This window comes from Solanum stenotomum, chromosome 8 (assembly GCF_019186545.1).
Source record: "Solanum stenotomum isolate F172 chromosome 8, ASM1918654v1, whole genome shotgun sequence".
Taxonomy (NCBI): Eukaryota; Viridiplantae; Streptophyta; class Magnoliopsida; order Solanales; family Solanaceae; genus Solanum; species Solanum stenotomum.
Genome location: NC_064289.1, coordinates 58,545,303 through 58,557,802, shown reverse-complemented (window position 1 = coordinate 58,557,802; position 12,500 = coordinate 58,545,303). Strand labels below are relative to the sequence as shown.

The following is a 12,500-nucleotide window of genomic DNA, read 5'->3' as shown; positions in this document are numbered from 1 at the left end:
TGGCGGAAATACCCTTCTTTGACGGTGCAATACTTTACGAAAAATAGGAAAAAAATATAAAACGTCGACAGCAGGGTTCGAACCTGCGCGGGCGAAGCCCAACAGATTTCAAGTCTGTCTCCTTAACCACTCGGACATATCGACCGATTGATACCAATGTATTGTATGAGTTTTCTTACTTAGTTATTATTTTATTCGATTTTTCATTATATAAATAAGATGAAATATAGATCAAAAAATACATTTAATCAAATGATGAAAAAGAATGAGGAGTAGTAATGACTAAAATAATACCTTATAATAATAATACATATTTGATGAGATACCGAAACACTCATAATCTCTTAGAAACGTATAATGCAACAAGTCAACAAGAATTAACTTGCATGCCTATTAGTACCAGCCAAAATGAAATATAGTTATTTATTTCATTCTAGTTAGTTCTTTTTACAATATTTCTATTTTTTTATTTTCAAATTCCAAAATCATACTAAGAAATCAAAAAGATAGGTTCAATATGGTTTTTTTATTTAACCCGAATAAAAATACATATAAGGAAAAATTACGTTTTATGTCTATTTTGAAAATACGTACGATATGTAGCTCATACTTTATGTAAAAACATACGATTTAACTTATATATTTGTGTATAAATATCTTCTATACATTAGAATACATTTTATATAAAGTTGATACATTATATATAATAATTTTCTTCACGTGTATATTGAACTACGTGACGTAAATATTTTTGCTTTGTCCATCTGGTGCATTAAATTGAGCAGGTCATGTTTGACAGAGTGACAGTGAAGATGATGGATGACAATGCCCATTTGGATGCCAGATCCAAATGGGAATTTTAGTTGCAAAAGTTCTAAGAAAGTTCTCACCAAAGTCAATAAAACACCACTCTGGGTAGGGGTGGATATAACTATTTAGCGGCGGGTTCATCTGAATCCATTATTTTCGAGGCAAAACATAAATTTATATGTTAAGTTCACTTAAGACAACAAATAGTAGGCCTAAACAATAACTTTAGTAATATAATCGGTTCAATGCTAAGAATCTTAAAGGTTGAACTCATAAAGCTTAAATTCTGAATCCGTCTCTAATAATGGAGAGTAAAAGTAGATGTATAACAAAATATAATGGTGTTAGACCTACCAAATTCTTGTTTCACCCGATGTTGGATCCCTATATTATCTTGTCCACACTCTAATTTTCTTGCCGTGTGTGGAGGTGGGGGTGTTACTCAAGTCAACTCTAATTAATTTGAACGTCTTTCTTTTTAACTAGTATAATCCATGAATAATCTATGTATATCGATTGGGAAAAGTAAACAAGAATGTTGTATCCTCATTAGATGCAATTATGCATCCCAAAAAATACAATCAAAAATAAATAATCTATATGTACATCGGTTAGGAAAAGTAAACAAGAATATTGCAAATATGCATCCAAAAGAGTTGTAGAAAAGATATATATACCTATATATTTTGGTGTAAACAAAAGCAAATTCTTTACTCTTTTTTTTGTTATGGGGAGAATTCAAGTACTCTCTTTTGGATTCAGGATACAACACTCGAGAAACAATCAACCTATTGATATTGAAAAATTTGATAGAAAGTATACGAAATCCCTTTTGTAATATGTAGGTACTACCTCCCTGAGAGGATAGACATTGTATAAGAGCGAAGCGAATTAGTATCAGATCTTGACATGGCTGCAGCAACGCTAGGTATCCCAGGATGATGATCCACACCCTCGTCTAATAGATCGAGGATCAACATTGTCGTTTGTCTAGGCGCTTCTACTGGCCCACGACCTTCCAGCATTTCCACGACTCGTGCCATTGTTGACCTAAGACTAGGCCGTTCTTGGATGCAAGACAACGCCACACACACCAATCTTTTCACTTGCATTTCTACAGCTACACCTCCTGTAGCTGCCTCGTGGACGAGCCTCTCATCCACGACTTCCATGACCTTCCCCTGCTCCAATTTCTCACTCACAATCTTAGGAAAGTAGCTGAACTTACTCTTTGAATTGATACTCTTTCCATTTTCAGCTAAAGTAATATTTCTCCTCCCTCCAATCATCTCCAATAGCACCATTCCGTAGCTATAAACATCACTTTTCTCAGAAATCCCGTTCTCCAGGAGCCACTCGGGTGCTAAATACCCCCGAGTACCCCTAATCGTTGTAACAACTCTACTCTCATCTTTCCCCATCAACTTAGACAACCCGAAATCAACTAGAATAGCACGATGATTCTCGTCTAGAAGTATATTCTCAGGCTTGACATCGAGATGTAAAATACACGATCTACAATCATGATGCAAATAAGAAAGTGCCTTAGCCACATCTAGACCAACTCTACACCTCAAATCCAAGGACAAACATCCTCGAATTCCCCTTTTTCGAAAAATCCAATTATCAAGTGATCCATTAACTATATACTCGTAAACCAAAAATCGAGGTCCTGATGGAGGAACACTACAATATAAACGTACAAGATTAACATGTTGAACACTAGCAATAGCTGCAACTTCTGATTTGAATTCCTTATCGCCACGCTCCTCTCCATTTATCCTTTTCACAGCTACTGATGCACCATCACTAAGCACACCTTTGAAAACACAAGCTGATGATCCACGTCCTACCAACAATCCAAAGTTATCGGTTGCTTCTTCGAGCTCTTTAAGCTTAAATCTTGTTGGCACACCAGTTACTTTCCTTAGGAAACTATGCTCCAATGCAGTTTTCAAACAACCGAATATTCCTGCAAACATTAAAAAGCCAAGTCAGTTCTGCTAGTGGAGAAAATAGATACCTTAAGCATATTATAATGCACAAAGCTACCTTCAGTATGAGGTTTAAGGAAATCTGATCCGAATTCAGCACAAATACCAATTGCAATTGCCACAATCTGAAAAAATAAGGTACGCCAGGTTTGAAGGATATACGAGAGACTTAGTAGGGAAACAAATTGTAAAAGAAGGGGAAAATAGAACCTGTGGAATATCTGGATCCTTGTGATAGTAAACTTTAAGCAGGAGAGGTATCCAGTCCTTTACTTATCATCTAAGCCAATTGAGCTTATCATGACTAATAAGACATTGAAAATATGTATAAGAGACTTGCCTGAATGCTTCTTCGCGACACTGCTCAGCAACATCACAGAAAAGGTGCACTACAATTCTTCTTTCTTCTGCTGTTCTATCATTACTCTGTACAGAAGTGCACAGAAAAGTGAAAAAGAAACGTGTAAGTCCAAAGAAACCATAACAATTCCCTGTAGAATTAGCAGTTTATATCAATTTAGTCACTTTTGATGCTTCAGTAAGAGGTGTCATGAATTGAATTATACGTATAAAACATCATAAAGAAGTGATACATAAGGCAAAAACTTGTCTAAAAGGGGCAAGAATGATGCCTTGAGTTTTTTCACCATAGTTCCAAGGCAAATGCCAATCTGAATTCAGGAAAAAAAAAAAAAAGAAACCGACGAAGGTAAGTCTAAGATCCTGTTAAGTAATATATACATTAGAGGCTCCGTTGAGATAAAACACTAACATTTCTACATATAATTACGTGTTGTTGAGCTTCCTCCTTAAGTAGCTCCTGCTCCCTTGAATCTGTGTGTTCTTTAGATCTTTTCTCTCTTTCTGTCTTGCGGTATGAGCAAGTTAAGAGAACCCTTGATATGCCTTCAACAAAATTTTCAGCTTGATGTTTACTTAGACGTGAACCCGGAATCTGTGAGTAAGTACTTTTTAGTGCACAGACAAATAAGCTATACAGAAGACAAAAGAGTTAATGACCTGAATGCTTTCGTTGAATGCCTCCAATAGTCTTGCTTGAACATGTACCTTTGACTCCTAAAGGGAAAGCAGAACCTCCTTAGGATCGTATCAATATTGATTAAACTTTTGCTGCAGCACTAGGTTATTTACCTTCTTTAACGCATCAAGCAAAGTTGGGATGATTAGTGTTAGATAGCTTTTGAACTGGGGACTTGCCATAACCTGTTACAGGAAGCAGCCCTTTCTTCATTGCACAAAAGAAGCTGAATTTAACAGTAACGGCATAGCTACAAAAGGAATAAATGTAATTCAGAAAACAATCAGATTTGGTTTATAATGCGGAAATGAATGATTAGAAGAAGACTCTCGTAGAAAATTTACCGGAAATGGCAGTCATTCTTACTTCTACGCTGAATTTACCGGAACTAAAGCACTAACAACCTGCATAAACCATAAGTTAGGTAAAAATCTGCATGCTCCTTTGTAAGCCTTGTAAATGAGATTAGCTATGACCTGTAATTTTCTAGACAGACCTCATTAACCCATAAATGCAGCCGTCCCTTTAACTCAGCTGCAAAGCAGCATAGAATATGACAGGCCAAGGCCTTCTATTCCAGAAGTGCACTTCTTATCCCGATCTTTTTATTCCCACCGGTGACTTTAATCATGCTACAGAAGATACTTATGTCAGCTGAAGACATCCTCAATAAAAAAATTTCCAATACGTTGCTTATTTCACTTTTTAGCACAATGGGCGTGGCAAGACTTAGATAAGGAAGGAAATCTTCCCCCAAGCATTTACATAGTCTACCGTATGCCTGTCATAGAATCAAGTGTAAATTAGCCAAAAACCGAAAAGAAAATGGAAGTTGCACAAAATTCTAAGTTGTATCAGCATACTAGTAACGAAAATTTCCTCATTGGATCTTCTATCTCTGTTTGAGTTTCTTGCAGTGAAATGAGTACTGCAGTGACCTAAAATGGCACATCACATAAGGTAAATGCATTTTCAGATATGTTGATAGTGTCACATTTATATAATGCCTGCTAAGTGCTAATGAAAAGATATAAATTGTATTCACCTTTTCAACATAACCATGGATTGCTTGATTTCCAAAAGCCATTGTAACCATGGTAATGCATTCCATGGATTTGGCAAGTGGCGTGCGACTTGTATCTTTAGTAGCAGTTTCCAAGATAACTTTCAGATAAGGAATTATAGAATCATATATGTAAGCAGAGTCTTCCTGCAGTAGCCCAGGAAAATGAAGTTTAGAACACCAGAGATTTAAACAAAAGAAGTTCTTTTTGATCTGCTGAAAGCGAAGTACCTGCGATGAAATAGCTACAGAGGCTAAAGTTTCAAGAGCTGCTTCTTTCATCATTGTCAGTCCTCTCTAGAATATGCAGNGAGTCTTCCTGCAGTAGCCCAGGAAAATGAAGTTTAGAACACCAGAGATTTAAATAAAAGAAGTTATTTTTGAGCTGCTGAAAGCGAAGTACCTGCGATGAAATAGCTACAGAGGCTAAAGTTTCAAGAGCTGCTTCTTCCATCATTGCCAGTCCTCTCTAGAATATGCGGCAGGTTAAAAGCTTACGTCATTTACTCTAATACACGTGAACAAATAAGTATGTTGTAGATTGGTAAAAGGTGACATTACCTGTAGAAACCTGACTAATTTACTCACTATTTTGTGCAGGTAAAGTTTCAAGTCATCTGCTCTGCAATTGCGACTGAACAACCGTATCACTGAAGCTGCACGTGTCTATACACAAGAGAGCATATCAGTCGCCAACTATATGTACTTGCAGTGGACAAGTTTTGATATGTCAAGAGTTCAGATGCTCAAAAGCTAACTAATGCAAAGGTCAAATGTCATAAACAGCACCTGCAACCTGGGATAATCAAAATCATCCAATACTTCTATCAAAGCTGGAAGTAGCTGCCAAAGATATTCCTCTTGAAAACGCAGGCCCAGATAGTTGATAGCTGACCAATTGTGCGAATTTTGGCCTAACGTACTCGAGGGTGGCTATCCTGCATTAGGTTCACAATAGACTGTCCAAATTTCACCATCTCCACTAACAATGCCTGGGAATTTCCAAACCAGAAATCAGACTCAAAAAACATATTTCAGTTGCCAAAAGTAATCCTAGAACTTAAGATGTACTATGTACTACCTTTGAGCATCCGTCTGATATCAGTCCAATAGCAGTAACGGCAGTGTGATGAATTCTCCAATCTTGATCATGCAAGAACTTGAACAAGCACACAGGGCAATTAGGCAGAATTGCATCTCCCCCTAATGAAATTGCTAACCTCTAGAAACTCTCCATACCATAACTACACATACTCAGAGGCGTATTGATAGAAACTGATATGAAATGAAATGAAAATGAAACTTTACTGGTTAAATAAAGTGCAAGAATCTTAAACACTGCCTTAACCAATAACAATGTCCATATGGGGTGGACAAATCTCCAGATATAAAGAAATAATAATATTTTTCCCTCCCAGAATTCTCCTAAAATACAAATATTTATAGTAAACATAAATAACTCCGAACAGATAGACAGAAACAGTTACTGCTGTAAATAACTGTTGTTGCCTGCTGGTAATAACTTCTACACTTTATAACTACTATAGATAATTACTGCTTATATATTTTATCCTACTTAATACAAAGAAAATAAGACAGATAAACTAAGATAGATTATTTCCACATGCTGCTCGCCTATATTTTCTTCTAGAGCAAGTCCTTAAAGGAGCATTCGTATCAGTGCATCCTCCCTGAAAAGTCGCATTGTCCTCAAGGCGAAAAGAAGGAAACTGATCTGCAATGAGATCATAGTTTTCCCAACTAGCTTCTTCAAGCGGACAGTCAACCCAGTGAATGAGCAGTTCCAAAGAATAAGAACCAGCTTCTTTAACCCATCGATGTGCAAGAATCTTGGCAGGAGAGATGGTGAGTTCTTAATCTTCATTAAGAGGAAGAGGGGCTGGTGGTATAACAGCTTGCTGACCATGAGCTGGATGGAGCAAAAATACATGAAAAATCGGATGTACTTTGGAGGAAGCAGGAAGCTCTAGTTCATAAGCTACAGGTCCAACACCCCGTACAATTTTATATGGTCCAAAAAATCAAAGTGACAATTTTTCGCACCTGCGATGAGCCAAAGAACGTTGACGGTAAGGCTGAACACGTAGAAAGACAGAATCTCCAACTTGGAAGGTAACATCTCGACGATGAGAATCAGCTTGCTGTTTCATTTGAGTTTGAGCCTTTAAAAGGTTATCCTTGAGAATTTTCAGCATGGCATCACGATTCAAAAGTTGTTCTTCAAGTTCAGTAATGCGTGTTTCTCCATGAACATAAGGAGAAATGGATGGAGGGTCCCTACCATAAACAACTTTGAATGGGGTAGTTTCTGTGGATGAGTGGAAACCCATGTTAAAAGAAAACTCTGCCCATGGTAGACACTGACTCCGTGTACGAGGCTGCTCCATAACAAAGCATCGTAAATACGATTCCAAGCATCTGTTAACTACCTCTGTTTGTCCATCAGATTGTGGGTAGTAAGAAGTACCCATTCTTAGCCTTGTTTGGCTAAGTCGAAAAAGCTCCTGCCAAAAAGCACTGAGAAAGATAACATCCCGATCAGATAGAATTGACCGAGGAATGCCATGAAGACGCACAATTTCTCTGCAAAAAACCTTAGCAACAATCTTGGCAGTAGATGGATGAGAAAGTGGGATGAAATGAGAATACTTGCTGAGACAATCTACGACAACCAAAATTGTATCAAAACCACCAAATTTGGGAAGTCCTACAATGAAGTCAAGTGAGACATATTCCCAAATTCTTTCAGGTACGTACATGCAAGGGTTGTAGAAGTCCAGCATGTGCTAGAGCTTGGTATTTGGCTTGTTGACAAACCAAACAGTTCTGAACAAAGATCTTAACATCATGTTTCATCCTTGACCAGAAAAAGTTGGAGGAAAGGCGCTTCAAGGTTTTTAAATATCCTCCATGTCCGGCAGAAGGTGTATCATGAGACTCTGAGAGAAACTTTTGTCGAATAGAAGATTGATCCGGAACGACCAACCTTTCCTTGAAATAAAGTTTCTGATCCACAAGATGAAAATCTGGTTGTAAGGAAGGATCATGGTGAATAGCTTGAATAATCTCACGAGTATATGTATTTGCTTGGAGAGCATTTCGCCAATTGGAAAAATCCATCGGCACAAGAATAGTAAGAGCCAGAAATTTAGCATTTAATGGCCTCCTTGAAAGAGAATCAACTCCCAAATTGTCTTTCCCAGCTTTGTAAACAATTGTGAAGTCGAAGGGAAGCAATTTCATTAATAATCTTTGCTGCTCATTAGTAGTAATACGCTGAGAAAGGAGATACTTGAGGCTGCAATGATCTGTTCGGACATAAAAATGATGGCCCAGGAGGTAGTGTTTCCATTTCTGCAAAGCTAAAACAAAAGCAAGCAATTCGCGATCATAAGTAGACTTCAAACGACTGGAAAAGGAAAGTCCCTTACTAAAATAAGCAATAGGATGGTCATCCTGAAGAAGAATAGCCCCTATTCCTTCTGAAGAAGCATCATATTCCACCACAAATGGTTGAGTGAAATCTGGAAGTTGTAGTACTGGAACAGTTATTACAGCTTGCTTTAGAAGTTGGAAAGCATTCTCTGCTGAGTTCGACCATTGAAAAGAATTTTTCTTGGTAAGTTCAGTGAGTGGTCGAGCCATCATTCCATAATCCTTCACAAATCTGCAATAATAACCTGTTAACCCAAGAAATCCACGTAACTCCTTCACATTAATTGGTACTGGCCACTCCAACACAACTTGAACTTTATCCCGATCAACACCAATCCCTTTTTCTGAAATCACATGACCCAGAAAAGAAATGTGGACTTACCCAAATGAGCATTTAGAAGTTTTGGCATAGTGTCCCGCCCCGAGCCTACACCCTGGGCGGGACCGGCACTCGGAGACCATTGCTGGCCCCAAGCGAACCCTTGGCCTGACTTTCTTAACTCAGCGGAAACCTGACTTAACAGAATAACTTCATGCAATGAAAGGTTATAAAACAACCAACTGATGCATAACACGCCAAAAGGCAGCTCGAGTCTCAAAATAGAATATTTACATATAAACATAGATGAGAGACTCAATACTAACTGACTGACTGTCTATAAAGCCTCTAACATACTGAGATGGATGTTGGGACAAACCTCGCAACATCCTAATAACACAAAACTAACAGAAACAAAATATCTGAGTCCTCCGAAAAGCAAGGAAGCTCACCACTGACTCTGGAGTGCTCAGCTGGATCAACGACGTACAGGATGCTGATCCGAGGTACCTGTATCTGCATCGTCATAAGATGCAGGCCAACTGGCATCAGTACATTGAATGTACGAGTATGCAAGCTGGAAAGCTAAACCACAACTTAAGCTTAAAAANNTGGAAAGCTAAACCACAACTTAAGCTTAAAAAGAGTACAAGAGAACACTTACCTTAGCTCTATTCAACTCATGAATAACTGAACTCAATATATAAAGCAATAAGACACATGCAATATATATAGCTTGTAAAACTCTTAAAACATGACGTAAAAATCATATTTATAATATCATGAAAATACCATGCTTTCTCTCAAGGTCTACTTGTGCAATGTATGAATAAAGTCCCATACCCCCATCCATACTAAGCAGAACCCTCGAGGAACCATGCTCTTTCTACTGTGGGAGCTTCTCTAACCGACAAACCACCACTGTAAATATGAGTGGTGATACAACGTTTTACCTCACGTTGCCCGAGGACCATCATATACCTTGCCGTGATATAGGAAGCTAATGATACAACGTTTTACCTCACGTTGCCTGAGGACCATCCTATACCTTGTCTTGATATAGGAAGCTAACTTTACTAAGTGGATCCACTAGCTTAACTTTACGGATTCATCTAAAAAATATGACCCGTTAACTCCCATGTTGGCTACATGGTTCTTATGGAGAGTTGAGTTTAATATGAACTCGCGTCCCCAAATCGGTGCTCGATACTACTCCCAAAATTCTTTTAGCTCATAAGTGTTTTAAACACATCTTTCTTTAAATGAGATAATTACTCAAAATCTAGCCCAAAGGCTCACTTGGAAACGATGTTCCTTTTTCTTGAAAACTAGCCCTAAGGTTATTTTGGAATCATAGTTCCTTTCTTACTCAAATGTAAAAACATTTAGAAACTTCTTTGGGAATACATAGTTCCTTAATAGCTTTTGAGAAATGAACTCAACTTACACTCTTGACTTAACTTGAGTCTTGAGACTCTTTACTTAGCTTGAAACTCTAAGATCTTTGCTTGACTTGAAACTTGAGTCTAAAAATGAAGTTAAAACGTTCAATAAAGACTCTTAAACAACCTTGAAGACTTGCTTGACTTACTTCTTAACTCTTGAACTTAACTCTTGACTTCTAACTTCACTTGACTTCTAACTCTCCTTGAATTGAATTATGAATTCAAGGTGTTTGATCACATGTTACAGATGAATTCGAGATGTTTAGAAACACTTTGGGGTGTTGGAAACAACTAGGGAGTGTAGGTATAACACCTAGGAACATGCATGAGAAAACATGGAAAGAAAGAGGGAACATGGCGTCCTTGGCGCTCTGCAAGGCGCAGAGCGCCAGCCCTCAAAGGTCAGAGGTCACCTGCTGGCGCTCTGAGAGGCGCGGCGCCCCAAGGGGAAAACCTCAGAGCCCCTTTTGGGGCGCGCTGGCAGGCACGACGCGCCGACCCCTTGCCTAGAAAACTCGACTTTTCTCCCTCTTTTCTTCAACTCTAAACCACCCTAACTTCAAGGGTTCCAATCCCAACCACTAAGGATCATAAATTCCCTCAACATACAAGAGATTTAACTTCAAACACACAACCAAATCATGTTCCACAACCAACAATAACTTCAACAACACAATCAACAACAACTAACAACCTTAACAACTTCAACAACAATTCCAAACTTTTCTCAAATCATAAGATGAGCTTGGTGTGTGGGGAAAAGGATCAATCCACACAAAGAACTCATATACCTTGATAGGGATCACCCCCGACGATTTCCACGACGGAAACTTGTGGATCTCCTCTTCTTCTCTTTTTCTTCTCCTTCTTCTCTCAAGAACCCTAACTTTCTCTCTTTAAAATGGGACAAAATGATCCACAATAAGTCTAACACAACAATATAACCTCAAAAGAAATGATTTGTGAAAAGACCAAAATGCCCTTAAATTTCCGGACGGATTCCTTGTCAACTGCCCAACTTTCAAAGGGCATATCTCACTGATACGAACTCAGAATCGAGCAAACTCAGTGGTGTTGGAAAGATCATTCCACAAGATTTACAACCATAAGTGGAACTACTCCTAACTCATCCTGAGCTAGGAGTTATGACTGCTCAAAGTTGGCCAAAAACTCACTGATTTCCACACTTAGCCAAATTCCAGATTTTCAAATCCTTTCCAAAAGTGAAAACTTTCAAATTCCAAGCCTCTTCTTAGGTATTTCCAATTGTCGGATGTTACACATAGTAACAATTGTCTCTCAGAAGTTGGAGAGCAAGTTCCAAGTGATTGATATGTTGCTCAAAGGTCTGACTGTATACCAAGATGTCGTCAAAGAATACAAGAATGAGTAGATGTGGTCTGAACAAATCATTCATAACACGTTGGAATGTCGAAGGAGCATTAGTGAGACCAAAGGGCAAAACAGTAAACTCATAATGTCCAGAGTGAGTACGAAAAGCAGTTTTATGAATGTCGGCTGGATCGACACGTATCTAGTGGTAACCAGAACGCAAATCAATCTTCGAAAAAATAGTTGCTCCATGCAATTCGTCCAAAAGCTCATCAATATTGGAATAGGGTACTTATCTGGAATAGTGATTTGGTTGAGATGTCTATAATCAATGCACATACGCCATGTATTGTCTTTTTTCTTGACAAGAAGGACAGGACTAGCAAATGGACCTGTCACGCCCCGAGCTACCCCCGAGACGCAGACACGGGACCTAGGACCACAAGTGATCCCAAGCTAACCCTGCTGGCATGATCATGAGCATACTAAAGATAATAAACTGATGCGGAAGCTAAATCATAAATAAATCTGAAAAGATGGGGAATACCCATATACTATAACTGAATATATCAAATCTGAGAGTTGAATACAAAGAAGTTATCAAACTCAAATACTAAGCTGAATCTAACTATGTCTGAAATAAGCCTCTAAACCGACTAGAAATGTTGGGACATGCCCCAACTAGATCTAGCAAAACTGAAACTAAAGACTAAAAATACTGAAAAGAAACTCATGACTATTGTCCCCGAAGAATGAGGACTCACCAACTGATTCTGCTGAACTGAAGATCGAGAATCGATCTAAGCGTGATCTGGATGCTGAGAACCTGAACCTACATCACGAGAAGATGTAGCGCACGTATGCATCAGTACTTGAAGGGTACTGAGCATGCAGGATAGAGTAAAGCTGAAATAACATATAACTGAACAAACCAATGAAGCAATGAAATAATCTGAACATGATATAGATACTGAAAATGCTGAATACTGAGCTAACTGATGCAATGACCAAATTTATAACATGCTGAGACTGAATACTGACT

General features: G+C 38.3%; 2 protein-coding genes and 1 non-coding gene across 3 annotated transcripts; all 3 read right to left on the bottom strand.

Moving 5' to 3' along the window:
• Positions 1-62: 62 nt before the first annotated feature.
• On the bottom strand, positions 63-144 carry TRNAS-UGA (transfer RNA serine (anticodon UGA)). The gene has a single exon. It is a non-coding gene; the product is annotated as a tRNA-Ser (tRNA).
• A 1,514-nt stretch (positions 145-1,658) lies between these two features.
• Positions 1,659-4,411, bottom strand: LOC125873983 (probable receptor-like protein kinase At5g20050). Its single transcript, XM_049554791.1, has 10 exons — positions 4,340-4,411; positions 4,188-4,247; positions 3,957-4,093; positions 3,825-3,881; positions 3,577-3,759; positions 3,371-3,475; positions 3,141-3,230; positions 3,015-3,071; positions 2,863-2,929; positions 1,659-2,782 (listed from the first exon to the last, which is right to left on the bottom strand). Exons 3-10 carry the CDS (start codon positions 4,023-4,025, stop codon positions 1,659-1,661), a joined length of 1,752 nt encoding a protein of 583 aa, XP_049410748.1. The 5' UTR covers positions 4,026-4,093; positions 4,188-4,247; positions 4,340-4,411.
• Positions 4,412-4,506: 95 nt separating this feature from the next.
• LOC125874287 (importin subunit beta-3-like) lies at positions 4,507-6,179 on the bottom strand. Its single transcript, XM_049555139.1, has 6 exons — positions 5,988-6,179; positions 5,696-5,898; positions 5,468-5,572; positions 5,310-5,375; positions 4,889-5,053; positions 4,507-4,781 (listed from the first exon to the last, which is right to left on the bottom strand). Exons 4-6 carry the CDS (start codon positions 5,361-5,363, stop codon positions 4,698-4,700), a joined length of 303 nt encoding a protein of 100 aa, XP_049411096.1. The 5' UTR covers positions 5,364-5,375; positions 5,468-5,572; positions 5,696-5,898; positions 5,988-6,179; the 3' UTR covers positions 4,507-4,697.
• Between the last annotated feature and the right edge of the window lie 6,321 nt (positions 6,180-12,500).